The following is a 21,110-nucleotide window of genomic DNA, read 5'->3' as shown; positions in this document are numbered from 1 at the left end:
TTATGTACCACTTATGATAATATAATAACAAATTCACTTATTTTCAGTAATGAATGATTTACTTATATACGATTACAAAACTTTACAATTGTAAAAGTGTTCATTTATATATAAAGACTGCAAAATATGAAGGATAGGAAAATCGATAGAGAATTAGGTTGATTTTGATTGGGAAAAGTACTCTTGCAGGAAAAGCAGGTTTTGAAATTTAGTTTCAAAATTTAAGTTTATTATTTAGCCTGCTAAATTTAAAAGTTCATGGTCAACTGAGAAATCCAAACTGACAATCCACATGGATACCTGTAAAAAGTCTGATGCGGTTTTAAGCTTGGTTAAAAAATGCAATTTATTTGCACCTGACACTATATTATGTGAAAGGAAAATTTGCAAATTTTTAGAAATCACAGGAATTTTCTTACTAAAATTATTTTTTGATTTGTTTAAGTTAAATTTGTCCATTAATAATCGGGGATTGGTTTTGGTGAAAATTTTAAACAACTACAATTATTACTGTTTTTCTTTTGGAAAAGATTTTTTAAAATTTTAAGAATCATCATCTCATTACTTTTTAAAAAGTTGAAATTGTCTAGTAAATTTTCAATTTGTACTGTCTCCTAAGTAAGCAGCATATATCTTTCACTGAACAAGATTTGAAATCACGTGCATTTCAATACAACACAATACACGTTTTATTAACTAAATGCAGTCGCAGTGCAGGCAGGTTGGGGACTAATTAATTTAAAATGTACTTTTTCTGCTGGTGAGGCAAAGCAGGCTTCCAAAACGGCTGGGAAATGCAGACGGCGAGTGCCTTTGCGATCCTATAATAGGTGTCTCCGGCGCCGGTGTCGCGACCTCGAGAGGCGTGCGCGCGGAGACCCCCACCTCCGGACCGCGCGTGCAGACTGACCAGCCTCTCCGAAGTCTCATTCCACAGCGCGGCGGTGCACGGGCGCGAGATGTAGCAGCGAGTCTCGCGACACGAATCTGCGCCAGTGGTCAGCATGTGGAGGAGGCTGGTGTGGCTGCTGCTGACGGTGGCCGGCGCCGCGTCGGCCGCCATCAACAAATGCTGTCCGGCCGGACAGCAGCTGCACCCGGACCTGAAGAGCTGCATCGCGTCGGACGCGCCGGCCGACTTCTTCCAGAGCCACATTCTGCTGTTTGGCAACGAGACCGGCGGCCAGTTCAACATGCCCTGTCCGACCGACGAGTCGGACGCGCTCGTCTTCAACAGCGAAGACATGAACTTCCGGCTGGACGCCGACACCCTCGACCTGCTGCCGTCCGTGGTCAAGGGCGCCGACAGGTTCGCCGTCGACGCCTACTGCATCGACAAAGTCAGCGCCGTCAACAACGACACGCTCTGGATCGCCTTCACCTGTCCCTGCGTCGCCGGCGTCTGCGTCCGGACCTGCTGCGGACGCGGAAAGGTCATCCGCAAAGCCAGCGCCCACCATGATTCTGCATTGTGAGTCGAATTTAAAAATTTTACTATCCCTGACAATTTTCCTGATCTTTTAGACTTTTTTCTATCCAAAAGCTTGAAATCAACAAAATGTTTATTTGCCAGATTTATATGAGGAAATTATTTTCTTGGTTTTACCTAAAAAATGAGTTATTTAGTTTTGCTGCTAATTTTTTTAGATTTTTTCGTATTCACCGTTTTTATCCATTCTATTTTTCTTAAAAATGTTTTCACTTAATTTTACTGTAAGATCTATGTAGTCTCTCTACGAACTTTGCGTATATGTACTTGTTTTTGGCAGTTACATTTAAGCAGCTTTCAAAACCTGAAAACGGATGATGTTTTTGTAACGGATCTGAAAACATGTCGTCTAATTTTAGCAGGCTCTCAGTGCCGAATATTTAGAATTTGTGTAAGATCTGCAAATAAGGCAAGACGACATTTCAACTCGTAGCTAATTTAATGCATTCCTAATTTCTACTATGCGGGTTGGTTTGCCTTTTTTAGCTAGATTATTGAGCTGGTCGTAAGACGTGAAACATTTTTCAAGTTGTCCCCGCAATGAAGTTGGATAATATTTCTGAGATTTAATTTAGAAATTTATTTCTTCCTCTAAGTGCTCATGAATATCAAAAAATTTTAATATTTTAAAAATGCCTTAAAATTCACCATTATTTTCCCGCGCCTTTCCCTCTCCGATTTTATATAAAATTTTGTGTTAACCACCGTTTAGGATTTTATATATGATTTCCTTCAAAATTCGTTAAACATAAACCCGGACACGATGATTTATTGTTCGTGCTGCATGCCAATTGACCTTTGAGTGTGCGACCTCCACCTGCGAATTTTTGCTTTCAGGTTTTGCGACAGCGTCACTGACGACGAATGGAGGCACTGGAGCCCATTAGACTCTGCCGAGTCCAACAACAACGGCTATTATCCTTTGGAAGCGGTGCCTAAGTGCATGGGGGATGAGCGTCTCACAAAACTCCCGATCCTTTCACTTACCATCGCCTCAGACGGAAACGTTTCGATCGAGACGTAAGTTGAGAAACCATGCATATTTTATTCGTGCGTGTGAACAAAATATAAAATTTCCCCTGCTCGCAGCTAAAAGGAAATCCCCGTTCGCGATTTCGTAAAACATTATTTACTGTCATCAATCAGCACGTTTGTCTCTGCAGCCGGAGATGATTAATTCGGCTGACTCTGCATCCTTGTGCAAATAATACCGAGTACTGTTTGAACAAACACGCTGTAGAAACTGTTATTGGCACCAGAAATGGAAAATCTTTGGTATAGGTGACCTAGAATCCTTGAATAGGAAAACGGAACTCCTGATCGATTCGCCGCTTAATTTATTAATCTCGTTGAATGCAATCATTGTTTGAATTTATTTTCAAAGTCATCTTTATTATGGTCCTGCAGGGCTATTTTGCCCCATATATTGCAATATCCAGGCAAAATAAATTCAATTTGAACACATATATTAACAAATGAATTATTTATCAACCCCATATTGAAATAAAACTAGAGAAAAATTAATAATTTAAAACGTTTGTTTCAGTGAGGAGTCTTACGAAATCCTTCAGATGGACTCGCGGTCTTGTCTGGGACTGTACGAGGTGCAGAATGACAGCGACTCTAGTTCGACATACCTGACCCGCTTGTTGCTTGAGTGCCTTGAGGACGGGCACACGCCGCTCAAACTATCGCGCGTCATCATCTACACGATCTTATTCCTGATCGGCGCCGTCTTCCTGCTCGCCACCATCGTCGTGCACCTCGCCCTGCCCGTGCTAACCAAGGGGGTGCGCGGCAAGGGCCTCGTGGCCCACTGCGCCTCCATGTTCGTAGCCCACATCGCCCTCATCGTCGTCCAACTCGAGGGCAGCACCTTGTCCGACGGGCCGTGCCACTTCATGGGTGAGACAAACCAAAATTCTGACTTTATAAACCTAATCTAATTTTGTTAAAAATACAGAATAGCTAATGGGGCTGCTGGCTGAATTTTACAAATAAATAATGCAATTGACTTGGAATATTAAACCAAAATTAAGAATACAAAAGAATTATTATATGTTTATACAAACACAAGTTTAAATAGGATCAAAGGTTTTGGTCTAAAATAAATTTAGGAGCTTGTTAGTTGAATATATTGTTTTTTTGTAATATTGATTTGAAATTTTAATTCAAAACTTAATTAAAAGAATAATTTCAACGTTATTAATCCTCATTAAAAACCAATGTTGCACAATTATGTAAAAACATTCAATTTGTTTGCCAAAATAATTATGAATATATCCCCCGGAGGAATAATTAGAGTGTTTTAAGCTTGTTAGCCCGTTATGAAAGGCATAGAATTTGATTTATGGCGAAATGCTAAATATAATCTTGTCCCGTGACGCACACAAAATACTTAACTGAACATTTTCCAAGAGCGAGTTGCACGTAATTCGCCAGCCAATCGGCGCGTTGTTGTGACATGATCGCTCCTGATCCAATTCCGAGCAGAAATAATAGGTTTACAAGGCAGCGCGAGGTATAGTAAAACGATAAATCATAATAGAGGGACGAAATTGCCGCAGCACGCATTCGAAAGGGCCTCTGTAAAGACAAGAAAGAACAACAATTTTGCACAAGCCTCGTATATATAAATCGCGAGTGCGTGCGGATAGGCACATAATTTTACAATCTCGGCCGATCGGCGCGGGCAATTATTGCATCTCTCGAGTATATGTGTCTCAGTCGCAGTCAGCACTCGGGCAGCGGCAATCGGAGCAACATTGAATGCATCAATGAAAGCCATAAATCGTGTTTCGTTGATCTGGCGGCTCGATTATTGTGCACGCGTATTATAAATGTATAATTAACCGCGTGCAGTGCAGTGCACTAGCTCGATTTATTCACAATATATATTATTTTTACACGTCCGCGAGCGCAAGCTGCGCTCTCGTCGGATTTTTAATAGATACAACTTCTCGAAATTACGCGTGCACGTACCCTTGACTCAATTAAGCGGTGCACTTATCGATTCTATATGCACCGGACACTCGAGTCGAGGGCCTCGGTGCAGCGTGATCCAACAATTGACGTGCTCGGATTTTGTAATGTTCGCTCACTCGCCTGCTTGGCCGCTGCGCCGAGACAATCGGCAGGCCCCGCGGTTCCCACGCCGCGCGCGACTTGGAGGTTGGCCGGCGCCAAAATGAAATTGATATCTCGCGCGGCTTGGCGATCGTATTAGGTTCTTCGCGGCCAAATTTCGACAGGATACTGACGTGAGGAACCTTCAAAACGGCGTCAGAGAAGTTAGCCACTGACGGACTGACGTGAGCGGAATTTTCGATTTGTTAAATTTGTGCAATTAAGTATGAAATGCCCTGAGCGAATCCTCCTCTGGACTCTAATTTTCTGAAATTAACGCTGATTTCCTGAGAAAAACACTGTGATAACATAAATAATAGTGTATCATCATAATTTAATGGTTCCCTGGGTGAAAAATAATAGTATTCATGAGATCAGGTCCTGTAAAAGTCAATGATTACATACCTGATATTCCTAAATTCGGGTTATATTTTCATCACGCTTTGATTCGGGTGGAAATTGAAAGTTAAATTTTACACTTTGCCGTGAGATATAGAATTTATGAACCGAAATATTATATTTTAGAACATTTTATTTAACAACTAAATGACGTTCAGGCTTTAAGGAATTCCAAATTCAATCATCAATTTTTCCAGCTTTAATCCTTGACGATGACTGACACCTTCTCTTTACAAATCACGTCCGTATGATAATAATTCAAAATTAATTAGTTCAAATCGTATTTAACCCATTTTTCTTGATTTGAAAAAGACCATATTTTTCTAAAATGAAAAACAACCTAAATCGGTGATATTATCTTGATTCCCAGGGGACTCAAAATGTGAATATTTCTTGACTCCCCCAAGAACTTAAAATCCCCACCCAACACATTGTAAAATGTTTTTAGCTATATAGTTAGTGAAGGATGAAGAAAATAATTTAATTTAAAAATCTTCACACTCCTGATAATTTTAAAATAGAAATTAATTTAAAAGGACACATGTAAAAATTTTGAAATTCAAAATCAAAGTAATTTTGCAGAATCTTTTATGAAGGATAAATTAAAGGTACAATGAAACGTTTTCCATACGTTTCTTTGAAAGGAGACAACACGCTGACAAAAGAAAGGGTGGGGGTGTAGTTTGTTGGTCGAGATTTTAGTGCTGCTCAGTTACGCACGATATAATTATGTCGAACACTTTCCTCTCCCTGATTCCTGATTGTGAATTCCAGTCAAGGTCGTGTGGTGTATAGTGACCTAGTGGCCAGTCCCTTCGCTTGCGCTATAGGGGTCACGGGTTCGATTCCCGGTCCTGAAGAAACTAGTTGCAAATTTTATTTTACAAAATTACAAAATGTGCCTTTAATTACTTATCCATTTTTTCCCTAATGGTTTTCAAACCTTTTTAGACGAATTTTGGACATATTTTTGAATAGGGGAACAATACAATTTATGAGGATTGGAAGAATTGAAAGTTTTTTAACTGCGCAAGTAGTTTAGGGAGCTTAAAATTTTTTTTATTCCATTTCCCCTATAAAACGAACACTTTCCAGGGAAACATTAATATAATTTGTTGGTTTTTGATCAGACTGAAAATAGTTTGCGGAAATATCAGCGATTTAATTAACTCGCCTCTAGTGTAAATATACGCATGATAAAAACACTACGTCTGAAATTTAAAATGGTACGAGATTTGTAATATAAAAATCATAAAAATGCTCTAAATTATTAATCTGATCTCTTTTTAATCGCTTTATAGGCTTATTTTATTTTGAAATTTAATAGCAAAGCTCTAGGACAGTATGCAAATGTTGTCTAGGCAGTCATTTCACAATTTTCTAGGTGAACTGGCACATAAAACTAATTTTGAACAGTAAAAACCGACGAAGGATGATGGGAGAAGATTCAAGGAATCCATCAATTTGGCGAAGGCCGCTCGGATGTATAGAGAGATTCGCGAAATGATTTGCATACAAAAGAACATAATCAAGGCATCGTGGCTGTCAAGCCACTGACTGAGAGATTTATCGCTCTCGGTGAGCAGCGAGAAGATAAATCCGGCGAGGTGCGCTAACGGCGTCGTATAATCGAATTAAACGCAGCGTCAAATCGGAATGAGCGGCTGCGGAATGCTGTTGCCATTAATCCGACTGCGCGTTTTAATAAAATGCCACGTCTCAGTATTTCAATCTGAATTCCAGCGGACCTTAAATATGATGGAATGAGCGTTGACAATGGTCATTTATTTCTTCGGCTGACCTCCGCGGAGCTCATTACGATAGATGCATATTTGTATTTGTGCCGCCAGTGAGCAGTATAGGGTTTAAACGATTCTGAACTGGAGCATTATTAGTCAATCGCAGCTGATTCTCGTTGGGCTGCTCGCGGAATATAGGCCACTTTTTGCTTCCTGTGCGCGGACGCGGACAACCCACAATAAACAAATAAATGAAAATTAGATTATACACCAATGGTCTCACTCGACGCTTGAAAACGTATAATTGTGCTTTTTACGACACCGCAAAGCCTTGGTTGTTGATCATGTGTGTATAATTTAAGTTTTCCAATTGCACATTCCTCGCTCAAACCTTTTTCAAGTTTAGAGATGATGCACAGCACAGGCGAACACGTAGTCAGCAGAGATGGATATGGTATTCTGTTGCGTTCAAGATGTGTGTTAATTATGCAGTTGTCTCTCCATGAAACACTGACAGCTTTTCATTATTTACCGATTGAGTAAAAAGAAACATATTATGTACTTTTAAACAACTTTAAACATTTAAGGACATAATAAAATTTTAATTCGCGGAGCGTTTCTCTTGAAATATTCTCAGGTATTCACGACCTTTGTTCAAATTCATTCCGGTTTTATCCAGACAATAGCGGCAGACGGAAGAATTTTATATATTCAGAAAAGAGAAATCCTAAAGCCACAACATATCGGAGGGGCACGCCATTTTTATTTGCTTCCACAGCAGTCTATTCTATTTAATAGCCGGGAATCAAAGCTGCCTAGGTTTGGCATAATGACCAAAACAATCATGCTTGCGGCATGATTAGCCGTTAACTGAAAGGTTTTCCTGCTTTTCAACCGGATTTGAATGTTACGCCTACTGTGAAGTAGGAAAATGCATTTTACAATTAGCTGTAGCGTGTGAATTTAATTTGTCCTCACAAGGCACACTCATGAATAAGCAGAAAAGCCTTTCGTATACACTCAGAAAGGAAGAACAACTTTTAAAATTTAAAAATATCAAAGAGACTATTCACAACCTACTGTAGCCAATAATATTTTTTTAATAAAAAAATCCTACGTTTATTGTGCAAGAAATTTACGCTTCAGTGACAAATCAAACATTCCGGGGGTCAGGAATGAGCAAAAGACGAAAATTCAGACGTCTTGAGACACACGAGGTGCTTTGGCCGACGCAATTGCGACTGGAAACTCAGGTTTCCACCGGGTATATACACGCAAACACGGGAGAGAGCCAAGCAAAAAGACGAGAGACGCAAACAGTTATTTTACACATCGGCCGAAAACAGGTTTTTGAGCCCATCTCGGAGTCAAGGCCGCAAATTCCCACAAAACGGCCCTGCGTCGGAATTCCATTCGCACCTGCAGATCGGCGCGCGATTAAAATTATGGGCTCTTGCGAAAGTTCTTTTTTATTTTTCTCTCTCGGTGAATGCGCTGCCGAGAAACAATTACAAGGAAAACGTTCTCTCTCTCTCTCTCGATCTTTAGTGTGTTGTTGGGTTCGGGCCCAAATCCATCGCGATCACGTTCGGGCATTGCCAAGGCCGAGTCCTCCGACGCCCAGGCCAAGTTTTAACGACCGCGCGCCGCGCACAGCCAAAACCCGGTTTGTGTTTTATTATCCACGCCGGGCTGTTATGGGTGGCGACCGATGATTGAAAGCATTTTCGCTGATGATTGTCGCTCTGCCGTGTACGCTGCTCGTAAAATCAGGTCTAACGGATAGCGCGGCGGCTACCGCGGACGCTTCGATTTCGCGACTACTGTGCGTCGATAATAAAACATTTACAAATGACTTGTCGCATTTCTCTCTGTTCGGCTGTCTTGTAAAACGATTAAAATTCTATCGCTTTGAAAGGAGGCAGGGCCAATGCAGATATTTGCTTGATTTTCTGCTCAAATTTTAAATTTGAAGAATTTTTGCTGTTGAAAATCTGCAAAAATACTTTTTAAAATCAAGTTTTCTCAACCAGTTATAAATTTTAAATTTTACCAAAATAAAAATTCTTTAAGATCTTCATTGATTTAATGAGTTTTGTTGCTTCATCTTTGTGTTAAATGGAAAAGTCTTAATGGATTCCAAAAATTAACAAAATAATTTGCGGTTTGGTCTGAAACCAATTAAAGCCATTTACACTGCATTTTCAGTGCACAATTAAGAGAGACATTATCTAATCTCTTATAATTAAAGAATTCTAGGTAAAATTATAAAAAAATATAATTTTTCCTCCTGTATGTACAGTACAGCCATTAAAAAAGTTAGCTCAACTCTCATAAAATTTTGTTAAACTTGACAAGGAAGCGGTGTTGAACCCCTTTTTGCTAGGAGAGGGGATTTTACAAATCTCGAACGTTCCCTGTGAAATCCTTCCGTAAATTTGAGGATTTACCATTTTTGCAACTTTAAAAACGAGACATTTTCGTGCTTTCAGCGTATCTGATCCAGTTCACTCTGCTGGCAGGATTCTTCTGGCTCAACGTAATGTGCTTCGACATCTCAATGACTTTCAGGTGAGCAAAAACATATATAATATAGACCGGCGCCGAAAAAGCGTTTTCTTTTATTGCACAAAGGGCGGCAGCAATTATAATTTTCATAAATAAGCAGTCGCCGACCTCACACTACTTTATTTTCCAACACGTTTACGGCCGGAAAGCGAAAGGGTCTCCTCCTTGAACGCATTATTTGCTTATTGAAATCCGCGTGCAGATCTCTGCAGAGCATGGTGCCCCGTGGGATGCTGTCAGAGCGAAAGCAATTCGCTTGGTACACCGTCTACGCTGTCGGCGGGCCGTTCATCATTTTTGTGGTCACCATCTCGCTGAATCACGCCTACAGAGGGTCGCCCGATCCTGACGCCAACTTTTGGCTGGCCGACCCGCAAATAGGCATCAGTACGTGCTGGTTTGATGCAGGTGAGACCATTAATCATGTTTTAATTACAAAAATTAAATAAATCAAATCGGTTAGTACTACAGTTTTAGCTAAAAAGTTAAATGTTGCGTAGTCAAAATGAAAAGGGAAAAAATGTTTGATAAATATTCAAAATTATTTTTTATCAGTGATATTAAGTCTAATAAAAAGGCTTGAAATTTTGTATTAGCTAAAGTTGTTTGTAACAAGCGAGCGTGTTTACATTAATTTTTGTAAATTAAATTTAATCATCTCTTGGTTGTAAATCACTGCGCAACTAAAACCACTTGCCACACACCACAGCCGAGCGGGTTGCATATTGCAAGCAGGGAATTCAGCATCGCTTCATGGTGGCACCGCCTTTTCCCAGTAGGCCAGTAACCTTCGACAAAGGGTTAGATTTCTATTTTTGCAACACTCGAATTTGTTTTTCATTGTTATAAGATACTGGGAAAAGGTGGAGACATCAACGATGGATATTATTATGTACATTAAACATTTCGACGTATTCATTATGTATAATGGAACCTGTAAATATTTCACCATAAATAAAATTATTTTGAATTTGATGTAAGAAACTTGGAGAGTCAGTTCAGAAAGATCGGAATAATTTGTATCACAGCTGATTTAAAAAATCAACAAACCATTCAATTTTATTGTAACATTATCACACAAAACTAATGAGTTTAACACATTCCTGATAACTCCATTGACAGGAAAACATGAAGTGAGAAGTTCGAATCTCTTTTTAGGATATATGATAATACAAACGCAGATTTAACTGTCAATCTCCTCTTTGAAAAAGCAATTCAAGTTAACTCCTAGAAACAAAAAATTAAGGGAATATACGAAAAATGAATTTTTTTATAATATCTTGCTATTATTCTTTTTCAACAAAAATTTATTCACTCTTATCCAATATTATTTTTCACTTACGAATGCCAAATTTTTAAATGAAAAAATATCACCCAAAATAGAGTCTTTTAAATTTGCAGCATATTTTCAGAACGAAACGGAATTTTGGTTTTCTTCTACGGGCCGATCGGCATCCTGCTGCTGATCAACCTGACACTGTTCCTGTTCACCACGTACAAGATCTGCAAGTTGTCGCGCGCCGCCAACATGATCAACCAGAACGACAACAGTCAGCGCCACAACTCGGAGCACAAAAGGTACCCGTTCAGCAAAGAAGCAGTTCATGATTGTCCTAAGTCGGCTAATAGAACCCTGTCTCAAAAACAAAGGTTCATACTCTTCTTGAAACTGTTTGGCCTGATGGGCATCCCCTGGGTATTCGAGATCATCTCCTGGAAGGTCAAGGGAGCTGACGAGTACTGGTACTTCACAGATGCCATCAACATCCTCCGCTCTGTCTTCATCTTCACTACTTTCTGCTGCAAGCGAAAGGTATATAATAATTATTTTTTAAGCAACCTTATGAAAAGGCTTTTTTAAAATAAATGTTTTGTAATTTTAGCGTTATGTACTCGCTGTTGAAAAAGATCCCTGATGATCCCACACAGTTTTAACCCAGCAATTTCAGTATAGAACTGGCAAACTATTTATTTTGAGGAAAAATTAGCTGTGGATAAAAGCTTATATAATGCTACCCACTTAAAGATCTGAATCTTTAGAAACAATTATTTAGCGTTATATTAAAGTTAAAAATCGCTTGATTCCTTTAAATGATAAATTATACGAAGAAAAAATTAGATCGATATTTTTTTCTTCTGTGGTGTCAATGACGGAGCTTGAATTTTCAAGGACGGGTTAGCAAGTATAATGATTACTCTTCATCGTAGGTTTGGCGCCTGCTGTGTGAAAAGTATCCCAAGATCAAAGAGCTCGCCTTGATGATGGGACGGCAGCCGGCGAGCAACACTGCCACAGAGTCAAGCAGATCGAATCCAAATGAAAGTTACGCTGAGACAATGAATGGAGTGTCGATGGAGACCCTGGCTGTGGACCTGCAGCCAGCTCCTCGCCGCAGCGTCCACCAGTGACAATGTGCATTTAGAACTCCAATGACTCTCATATATCGTAATCAAAATTAACCGTATTTTGTTTAGTTAAGTGCGTAAATAAAAAATACGAAATCGATTTCCTTGGCTTGAACATTTAATGTTTTCGTCGATACATTATACAAGTAAATTTCCGAAAAGCAATCACGGTGCACTGTTCATCAACGGTGGATGGATTTCAAGGTCTGCATGATTCCAAAAATTAAACACCATAAGGAGTAAAACTTAACGGGGATTGCACTGGAAGGTGCCGAAGCCAAGGCCGATGCCGCGGTACGAGTGGGTGGCCAGCCTCGCCACCTCGTACTGCCTCTCCATCTTATTGAACATCTCATCCTGCTGCTTGTGCTGCTCGGCGGCAGCCGGCGGCTTCTTCGGACCTCTTGGTTCGGGCTCAGCTACAGAAGTTAAAAATCAATTTTAAAACTACAAACTTAGGAAGGAACAGTTAAAATTGTCTAAAATTACTATGAATATTCTTTGAAAGATAATAAAACCAAATTATCAACATAAGTTGAAAAAATATTTGACAATATTCAAGACAAGCAGGGAAAAATATACCTTCAACGCCCTTCATGCCCATCAGCCTTTTAAATTTGGCAGTCATCTTGCCGTCATTGTCCTTGGGGAGCGTTGTGCTCTCCCAATTGTTACCTGACTTTGCACACGTTTCTTTGGCAACTGCAGACTGCAATTAGGTGAGGTCAGTGCTGTTCAAACAATTCACAAAACTGCTTTGTTTACCTTAGTTGACCACAAAGCTCTCCTCTTTTGAAGCTGCTCCTGAATTCTGGAGAGGGTAGGGTTATTGGTCAGACCAGGAACTATTCCGCTCGACAGCTGGATCGCCTCCTGACTTTTAGTTGCTGGCGGAGAAATGCTTCTATCTTTTTCACCTAAGACTCCGCTACTTCGAGCGGCTTCGCTTAAGCTCCCTGAATTCAAATAGTTTGGCCTACATTTTTCTGCTGTTGAATTTACAAATAAATAAATAAGATGAAAAAATGACTTTTATATTGGACGGTCATAAAAAAAATGGAGAATAAGAAATTTTGACAACGGACCTGTGTTAATTGCGGCGCTGCTGCTAGGAACCAATTCTGGGATTGTTGGGGGACTTCTCTTAAACTTGTGGTCCCGGTTCCTGTCCCTGTGTCTCTCCCTGCTCCTGGACCTTCGCCTAGGAGACCTGGACCTGCTTCTCGAGCGCCTTGAGTATTTCCTGTCCCGGTCTACGACAGTTTTAAATTAGATTGCTGGGAAGGTTTTCTCGCGCTACATTAACCAATGTTGGAAATTAAGAAATCTAAAAAACAAAAATATCTAGAAAGCTTGTAATTGGTCGTATTGGTTTTGTTCTTTCCATAGTAAATAAATAAGAGAGTAAGTACAAATATCAATTGATAAGAATGACAAGACAATAATAATTTCCAAACTTGTCACAAATAAAAACAATACTGACCAGATCTGTGTCTGTCCTCTCTCCGGTTGTCTCTCCTTTCTCGATCCTCCCTTCTTGAGTGTTTGTTTTTGTGGTGCCTCTTCTCATGCCTGAATCACACGATTAATTTTACTTTAATTTGCAGCGATTAAAAAAGCGCGTTTCCTACCTGCCACTCTTGCTTCTCTCCCTATCTTTCGAGGGCCTGCTGGAAGACTCCTTGTTGTCGTCGCTGCCCTGCACATAATAAAAACCATTCCCTTCCACAACTGATCTCAAAACTCAGCAAAATAAAGATATATAAAAAATATAGAAAATAAGTGACTTGAGAAGGGAAACTACCAAACAAACCAGAGTTTGAGGAATTTGAAAACGCCCCTCCCAGGAAATTAACCCTTGAATGGTCGAGAGAGATGAGAGCAAATAAATTTAGGAAGAGAGAATTCTGGTCTGAGATTCGAGTCGCCGACAGCAGACTGCCCTTTGTAATGGAGCTCAGGGCGAGCGAAGGTGCGTTTGGTTACCTTAGGTCAGCAGAGGGATTGTTATCGAATCGTCTTGCACCAATTCAGTGGCTACTCACCAAGCTTTGGTTGCGCTTCGGCCTGAGGTGGAATCTCGATTGAACAACACCACTGCGTAGTGCATTTCACAACAAAGCATATTAATATTCTAACGAAAACACAGTGTCCCCTGTCCCCGAGTGGATTTCTCAAATTTGTTTTTCATCAAAAATTTACACCCAATATTATTTAATAAAAATTCCACTAATAAATATTTTTTCATTTTTTTTTAGGGAAAATCATCTTTTAGCAACGCAATTTGAGGATGGGAGGAGAAAATCTACGACTGATGTGATATGTATGCATAATTGAGAGAAAAAGGATAAAATAGAGAAGAGCAGGAATAATTCCAGAAAGAGAGAAGACAGAAATTTATACCTCACTCAGGTCCATGGTGACGTTTTCATAGTTGTCACCCTGCCCGCCAGATTTTTTCTTGGCCTGCAATCACACACACACACCCAAAAATTAAATTTATAAACACCGGCCCCAGATTGGAAAACAACCATAAAAGAGACGGCTGTCTAAAAATAGAATGGGAAACCCAGCAATGTTCTCACTAGAAGGTACCACAAATTTATTTTTTGATTATAATTATCCGCTTCAAATTGGAAACCACGAGCTACGGACACACGAGGAAAAACAGGACCGTGAAAGTAAAAAAATCGTCAGAATGTTTCAATGCAAACCTCGTTCTGATCTTTGACTGAATTGCTATCCTCGTCGCTGCTGTAATCGGCAAGGGCGTCCATGTTTATCTTCTGCCTCTTGCTTTCTTGCCTCTCTTCCTGGCTCGCCGCACAGCACACCAATCGATTGGCTGTTGTCCACGAAGGGTAACTGCTGCCAACCACACAAGAAGAAAATCTTTACTAAAATCAATAATCATGTTGGTTGTAGAATTTAAATGCAGAGGGAAATTATTTTTAGATATTTTGAGTATTAATCTTTTTAGTAATACTTAGATTTTCTTGAAATACATCCAGGAAATCACCTTTTTCATTTTGTTGTTGTATTTTGTTATTTTGAAATGTTGGTAGGTGGAAATTACAAGGGAATAACTTCCACAAGACATGTAATGGCGCCATTGTTATTAAAGGAGAGTTCAAAAAACCCTCCCAAACTTTGCACGACAGCAAGACACAGTACCAAATAATTACGTCATTCCAGGAGGGGCTCAGACTGCACGATTTCTAAGTATTACTTGTATGACAATATGGCGTTTTTACAAGACTTGTTAACGTTTATCTCTTATTTCTTTTCAGTTCTCACAATCAGTGCTCAGTGCTGTGCATTTTAATCGCCTTGATCGGTCGGCCAACAACTCGAACTCATAGGAGGCGGATCCCTTGTCAAGAGTCAAAATTGATTCTGCGATTTTATTGTTTTTCTCAAGGAAATTTTCCGCAACACAAGCCCTTAAGTGTGGGATTACTCGTTAGTGGTAACTAATCCTCGCCATCACCAAGTTATTGTTCTCTAAAATATTTATTTTCAGATAAAGTGGATTGATCAATCCAAAGATGACAGATTCCAAATATTTTACCACCACCAAAAAAGGTGAAATTTTCGAGTTGAAGTCAGAATTGAACAATGACAAGAAGGAGAAAAAGAAAGAAGCAGTGAAGAAGGCAAATTTCACGCACTCAGAGAAATGGGATGTTTATAACGGAAGCGTTTTTAACAGGTCATCGCGTCCATGACCGTCGGCAAAGATGTTTCGGCACTGTTCCCCGACGTCGTGAACTGCATGCAGACGGATAATTTGGAGCTGAAGAAGCTAGTTTACCTGTATTTAATGAATTACGCCAAGAGTCAGCCGGATATGGCCATCATGGCAGTCAACACCTTCGTTAAGGTGTGATAACTTGTTTGTTTTCCTCGTTCCAAATTTTAATTGCATGCCGGTAATGTTGGACAGGATTGCGAGGACCCCAACCCTCTAATCAGGGCGTTGGCCGTGCGCACGATGGGCTGCATCAGGGTGGACAAGATCACCGAGTACCTGTGCGAGCCCCTGCGCAAATGTTTGAAGGACGAGGACCCGTATGTGCGCAAGACCGCGGCCGTGTGCGTGGCCAAACTGTACGATATCAACTCGTCCATGGTCGAGGACCAGGGCTTCTTGGACCAGCTCAAGGATTTGCTCTCCGACTCCAATCCTATGGTAACTATTAAATCATTATTCGCGCAGAGCTGTGATGACTGATGAAATCCCTTTGAACTTGTGATCTTGTCGCACTGCCAATGAGCTGGAAATTCATAAGAATTATACAACCTATTCAAAAATTTTATTCAGGGTCAGGAAATCAGTCAATTTTTACCTTAATTAATGCCCTATTTTCTGCAAATTCACAGTAGAATAGATTTTACTCATTTTTTCAATAATTAAAATATTGTAGGATTAAGCCTATGCAAAAAATATAATTAAATAATTTTTACTCTGCGATTAAAGGTTATTAAGTTACGGGCATACCTCTATAAATTTTTAAAATCATTTTCTTGCTCTTTTGATTTTTAAGAGAGTTGCAAATTTAAGTGCAGTTCAATATTTTGATTTGCCTTCAAATTTCACTTATTTGAACTCTTAATATGATCTGGATTGGTAAAGAATCCGTTAAAGACACTTAAAAGCTGGCTTTGGAGGTCAATCAATAAAAATCTTATTTCAACGCGACATAAATTCCTCAAAATAATAATTATCGTAAATATAGGTCGTGGCTAACGCCGTGGCAGCACTCTCAGAGATCAACGAGTCCAGTTCAAGCGGGTCCCCTCTGGTCGAAATGACTCCGCAGACTGTCAACAAGCTGCTGACCGCCCTCAACGAGTGCACCGAGTGGGGACAGGTGTTCATCCTCGACTCGCTCGCCAACTACTCCCCTCGGGATGAGCGAGAGGCTCAAAGGTATGTTTTCTTGCCGTTTTTACGTATTTTTGGATTTTTTTTTCAATTTTCTGCTGCGAGAACAAACTTAAATTGGAAAATATTTAATTTAACACTTATATTTTTCCATTGGGCAAACCAAAAACTCACTAGAACATTAATTTAGATTACGCTCTAATTTCTCCAGCAATATCCCGTGTCCTAATGACGGCGGTAATTTTATTTTTGTATTTTCAACTTGATTATAATTTTCTTAAAAGTTGCCCTGTAGGAAAATTTAAAATTAAAGGGTTTCAGTATCTTTTTAAACCACAGTAACATCAAAAAGTTCATGAAGTTCTGATGTGACCAATAAAATTTTCAAAACGTCCAAAATAAAATCTGGATTTCAGCACTTGCGAGCGTATCACTCCTCGTTTGGCGCACGCAAACGCCGCGGTGGTGTTGTCAGCCGTGAAGGTGCTGATGAAGTTCATGGAAATGTTGCCGTCAGACTCGGAGTTTGTAACGTCGTTGACCAAGAAGCTGGCGCCGCCTCTGGTCACGCTGCTCTCCTCTGAGCCAGAGGTGCAGTACGTGGCGCTGCGCAACATCAACCTGATCGTGCAGAAGCGGCCGGATATTCTAAAACATGAGATGAAGGTCTTCTTCGTCAAGTACAACGACCCAATCTACGTCAAACTCGAGAAGCTGGACATCATGATCCGCCTCGCGTCGCAGGCCAACGTTGCTCAAGTCTTGTCTGAGCTGAAAGAGTGAGTTTAATTAGATATCCTCCTGTCTTGGCCTTTTTTAGATATCACTGAAATATCTTCTTAATTAAAAAACCACAGAAGGTTAAATTTTAAAGTTGCAGATTTTTTGTTTCTCAAATATCATTAATATCAAGCTTCTTAAATGTGTCTAATTTTGTAAATTATTTAGATACGCCACTGAGGTTGATGTCGACTTTGTGAGGAAAGCTGTGAGGGCCATCGGCAGGTGCGCCATCAAGGTCGAGCAGTCTGCTGAAAGATGTGTTTCCACCCTGCTGGACCTTATCCAGACCAAAGTAAGTGATTTTTTTACCTCCAACTAGCTGCAGACTTAAATTTATATTAAAAGTTAACTGACAATCCATTCTCTTATCCTTTTTTACTTAACAATATATTATAAAATGAAAATTATACATAATTTTCATTTATTATGAAATAATATAATCTTTTCTAATGGATAAAAATATTGAATTGAAATTTGTTTAAAATCGTTTTTTATTTTTTCCAATCAAATTATTGCCATATTAGTAAAGCAATTTTCTCTGGGATTGAGGTTAAATTAATGATGATTTTTTTTTCAGGTCAACTACGTGGTGCAAGAGGCGATTGTTGTGATCAAAGACATTTTCCGCAAATATCCCAACAAGTACGAGAGCATTATCTCTACTCTGTGCGAGAATCTCGACACTCTGGATGAGCCGGAAGCCAGGTACCTAATCTCCATTCACACGAGTATTGCTAAATAATTAATTTTCGGGACAGAGCTTCAATGATCTGGATCATTGGCGAGTATGCCGAGCGCATTGACAACGCAGACGAGTTGCTCGAGTCATTCCTGGAAGGATTTGCTGACGAGAACTCTCAGGTGCAGCTGCAGCTCCTGACAGCCATCGTCAAGCTTTTCCTGAAGCGACCTTCTGACACCCAGGAACTCGTTCAGCAGGTATATAAAATATCCTCTTTAAATTAAAAGTAGTACATAATATATATTACAACTTTTTATTTTATATAAAACCTTGTGCGTTTCAATTTTAGGTACTGAGTCTGGCAACGCAAGATTCTGACAACCCAGATCTTCGCGACCGCGGCTTCATTTACTGGCGACTGCTGTCAACTGACCCAGCCGCGGCCAAGGAGGTTGTTCTGGCTGAGAAGCCGCTCATCTCGGAGGAGACGGACCTGCTGGAGCCGACTCTGCTGGATGAACTGATCTGCCACATCTCAAGCCTGGCCTCAGTCTACCACAAGCCGCCATCAGCCTTCGTTGAGGGCCGCTCTGGCATCCGCAAGAGTCTGCCGGCCAGCGCCCGCGCTGGCTCCGAGGGTGTTGAATCTACAGAGAGTCAGGCCGCGCCCGCAGTCATTCCAGCGCAGGACTCCCTGATCGGCGACCTCCTCAGCATGGACATAGGTGGACCTACCGTGGCACCTGTTGCGGCAGCGCCTGCTGCCCCCTTCGGAAGCGCCGCCATGGACCTGCTTGGTGGCGGTCTTGACACGCTGGTGAGTTTTGTTTATCATTTGTTTTGTTTTTGTGTTGAGATCTAAACAAAACGCAACGAATCTGTTGTGGGTCTTATTAAAGAAGCAAAAGTTTTGCTCATGGCTTGAAAAATGAGTTACACGCTTCCTTGCAGAGATGTATTTTTGCAGCTTGTAAAAGTGTTTTTAAAAACCACAATTTTTTGTTTCGACGCGTCTCTGGAGTCCCCACTTGTCAGTTGCCAAAACTCTAAATTTTTTGTGCCGATTTGCAGCTGGGTGAGACGAGCAGCTCGCCTGCGCCTCCGAGCGCCCTGCCGGCGTCGTCTGCCGCGTTGCTGGGTGACATCTTTGGCGCCCCGGCTGCTTCCGCCACCTACGTCGCGCCCAAGACAACATGGTTGCCCGCGGAAAAGGGCAAGGGGCTGGACATCAGCGGCTCCTTCGTGCGCAGAAACGGACAGCTTTTCATGGACCTCACTTTCTCCAACAAGGCCATGCAGCCGATGTTGGGCTTTGCTATTCAGTTCAACAAGAACAGGTGACACTTTTACAGCCTTTTTTCATCTCCCAGAAATAATACTTTTTCCACGATTTCTCTCCGTTTTTACTCCCAGTAAATAACATTCTTGAATATATGGCCTGGTTAATTAATTTTTATTGGATTTTTTATATCTTCTGCCAGTATTTAGAATATTTTAAATTTAACTTATGTTTTTTGTTATTCCTGTGTCCCATTTTTTTTCATTTGATTGAGTGATCTGGTTATGCGTTAATTGTGATTTTTGACACCAGTTTCGGCATTACTCCTGCGTCGCCGCTGCAAGTGCAGAGCCCTCTGCCACCTGGCGTGGCTGCGGATGCTTCTCTGCCCTTGGCCACCACTGGGCCTGTCCAGAAAATGGAGCCTCTCACCACCCTTCAGGTAAGCATTGTAGCATGTACTTAGGGAGTTTTAGTTGGAAAAATTTCAACTGGGAACAGTCAAGAAGCAAATAATGGCAGAGGAAAAACAGGTCACATTATTGAGATTGCCATTTTTTTTTTAATTCAGGTCGCTGTGAAGAACAACGTCGACGTGATGTACTTTGCTTGTCAAATCCCAATGCACGCCTTGTTTGTCGAAGACGGTCAGATGGATAAACGTGTCTTCCTTGCCACCTGGAAGGAGATCCCTGCCCAGAACGAGGTTCAATACACAATTACCAACGTTATGCACAGTGCAGGTTAGTATTTTAATATCCTATTGTTCGACAGAATTTTATTTATTGGATTTTAAGAGCGTGTATAAAATCTTAAAAAAAAATCAAGAAAAATTTATAGAACCTCAAATTTATAGAAATTTAGACTTAAATGAATAATACTCTAAATCAGAAGAAATGGAGTAAGGTGTAAAACTGTTGGGGGCTTAAGGAAAATCACAAGAACCAGAAATGAACGCAATTCATAAATCCTTTTGATTTATTTGTTGATTAAATATATTTTAGAGCATTGTCAGCTGGTTTACAGTACCACGCTTATTCATGTAGACTCCAACTTCACAGATACCGTGGTTTCGAGGATGCAGCAGAACAACGTGTTCACGATTGCCAAGCGCAACGTCGAGGGCCAGGACATGCTTTACCAGTCTCTGAAGCTGACCAACGGCATTTGGGTGCTGAACGAGCTCAAAATTCAGCCAGGAAATCCCAACATCACGGTAAGCTGTCTGCAAACCAAAGCCATTGTTTCGTTCTCAAGAGCGTTTCTTTCTTTGTTGCAGCTGTCGCTGAAATCCAGAACTCCAAACGTCGCTGAGGGCGTTTTCCAAGCTTACGACAACATCCTCCATGGTTAAAAACATTCCAGGAATTAGCAAGAGGGGGCCATCTCTGCTAGTTGATTGATTCATGCATATTTAATAAAATTAAAAACATACTACCTATGTGTATCGTCAAAATCGTGTGTAAGGTGTATCTGCTTTATCTCATGCTGCTGTTATCGTTAATGGATAGAAATATAAATAGTTCGACAACACATAATAGATTTTTAATTTCCTTCCCAATTAACAATGATTACAAAAGTATTTCTTAGGGACATCAGGTAAAACCAGTTTTAGTTGAAAAATCATTTAGAGTAGCCTGAACTTGTAATTTATCATCATATTAAAAATTCAACTAACACGAGCCTGACTTGGTAACATCAATAGGGATTAATAATTATTGTACTTCTTATTTTCCTTCTAAATTAAATCC

General features: G+C 40.3%; 3 protein-coding genes across 8 annotated transcripts; 2 read left to right on the top strand and 1 right to left on the bottom strand.

The window, feature by feature from the left end:
- The first annotated feature begins 920 nt into the window (after positions 1-920).
- Positions 921-11,842, top strand: LOC135935593 (G-protein coupled receptor Mth-like). 2 transcript variants are annotated; one of them, XM_065478049.1, is made up of 8 exons: positions 921-1,471; positions 2,327-2,509; positions 3,036-3,394; positions 9,246-9,324; positions 9,524-9,729; positions 10,734-10,899; positions 10,972-11,134; positions 11,530-11,842. In XM_065478049.1, exons 1-8 carry the CDS (start codon positions 1,005-1,007, stop codon positions 11,728-11,730), a joined length of 1,824 nt encoding a protein of 607 aa, XP_065334121.1. In that variant the 5' UTR covers positions 921-1,004; the 3' UTR covers positions 11,731-11,842. The 2 variants fall into 2 exon arrangements, with proteins under 2 accessions (XP_065334121.1, XP_065334120.1); XM_065478048.1 differs by having other exon boundaries at positions 10,951-11,134.
- LOC135935594 (arginine/serine-rich coiled-coil protein 2) lies at positions 11,824-14,600 on the bottom strand. Of its 4 annotated transcripts, none has more exons than XM_065478051.1 (8): positions 14,442-14,600; positions 14,131-14,193; positions 13,359-13,426; positions 13,211-13,299; positions 12,813-12,980; positions 12,493-12,716; positions 12,310-12,436; positions 11,824-12,146 (listed from the first exon to the last, which is right to left on the bottom strand). In XM_065478051.1, the coding sequence occupies exons 1-8, from the start codon at positions 14,502-14,504 to the stop codon at positions 11,974-11,976; spliced, it is 975 nt and encodes a 324-aa protein (XP_065334123.1). In that variant the 5' UTR covers positions 14,505-14,600; the 3' UTR covers positions 11,824-11,973. The 4 variants fall into 4 exon arrangements, with proteins under 4 accessions (XP_065334123.1, XP_065334124.1, XP_065334125.1 ...); XM_065478052.1 differs by having other exon boundaries at positions 12,493-12,713; XM_065478053.1 differs by having other exon boundaries at positions 12,493-12,683.
- Positions 14,601-15,019: 419 nt separating this feature from the next.
- Positions 15,020-20,897, top strand: AP-1-2beta (adaptor protein complex 1/2, beta subunit). Of its 2 annotated transcripts, none has more exons than XM_065478515.1 (15): positions 15,020-15,196; positions 15,251-15,383; positions 15,440-15,610; positions 15,674-15,919; positions 16,467-16,660; positions 17,032-17,394; positions 17,564-17,690; positions 17,976-18,103; positions 18,157-18,337; positions 18,430-18,897; positions 19,152-19,417; positions 19,672-19,801; positions 19,931-20,102; positions 20,421-20,575; positions 20,639-20,897. In XM_065478515.1, the coding sequence occupies exons 2-15, from the start codon at positions 15,276-15,278 to the stop codon at positions 20,711-20,713; spliced, it is 2,784 nt and encodes a 927-aa protein (XP_065334587.1). In that variant the 5' UTR covers positions 15,020-15,196; positions 15,251-15,275; the 3' UTR covers positions 20,714-20,897. The 2 variants fall into 2 exon arrangements, with proteins under 2 accessions (XP_065334587.1, XP_065334586.1); XM_065478514.1 differs by having other exon boundaries at positions 20,406-20,575.
- Positions 20,898-21,110: the final 213 nt, after the last annotated feature.

The sequence above is a fragment of the Cloeon dipterum genome, chromosome 2 (genome assembly GCF_949628265.1).
Source record: "Cloeon dipterum chromosome 2, ieCloDipt1.1, whole genome shotgun sequence".
NCBI classification, from domain to species: Eukaryota; Metazoa; Arthropoda; class Insecta; order Ephemeroptera; family Baetidae; genus Cloeon; species Cloeon dipterum.
Note: the sequence above shows the minus strand (reverse complement) of the source record. Positions and strands in the feature narration are given on the sequence as shown.

Coding starts and splice junctions, on each gene's coding strand:
- LOC135935593 (XM_065478048.1), top strand. CDS start 1,005: ATGTGGAGGAGGCTGGTGTGGCTGCTGCTGACGGTGGCCGGCGCCGCG. Junction 9,325..9,523: donor GACATCTCAATGACTTTCAG/GTGAGCAAAAAC, acceptor ATCCGCGTGCAG/ATCTCTGCAGAGCATGGTGC. Junction 9,730..10,733: donor TACGTGCTGGTTTGATGCAG/GTGAGACCATTA, acceptor GCATATTTTCAG/AACGAAACGGAATTTTGGTT.
- AP-1-2beta (XM_065478514.1), top strand. CDS start 15,276: ATGACAGATTCCAAATATTTTACCACCACCAAAAAAGGTGAAATTTTC. Junction 19,418..19,671: donor ATTCAGTTCAACAAGAACAG/GTGACACTTTTA, acceptor TTTTGACACCAG/TTTCGGCATTACTCCTGCGT. Junction 20,576..20,638: donor CAGGAAATCCCAACATCACG/GTAAGCTGTCTG, acceptor TCTTTGTTGCAG/CTGTCGCTGAAATCCAGAAC.
- LOC135935594 (XM_065478051.1), bottom strand. CDS start 14,504: ATGGACGCCCTTGCCGATTACAGCAGCGACGAGGATAGCAATTCAGTC. Junction 14,194..14,441: donor CAGTCAAAGATCAGAACGAG/GTTTGCATTGAA, acceptor GTGTGATTGCAG/GCCAAGAAAAAATCTGGCGG. Junction 13,300..13,358: donor GAGAGAAGCAAGAGTGGCAG/GTAGGAAACGCG, acceptor CGTGTGATTCAG/GCATGAGAAGAGGCACCACA.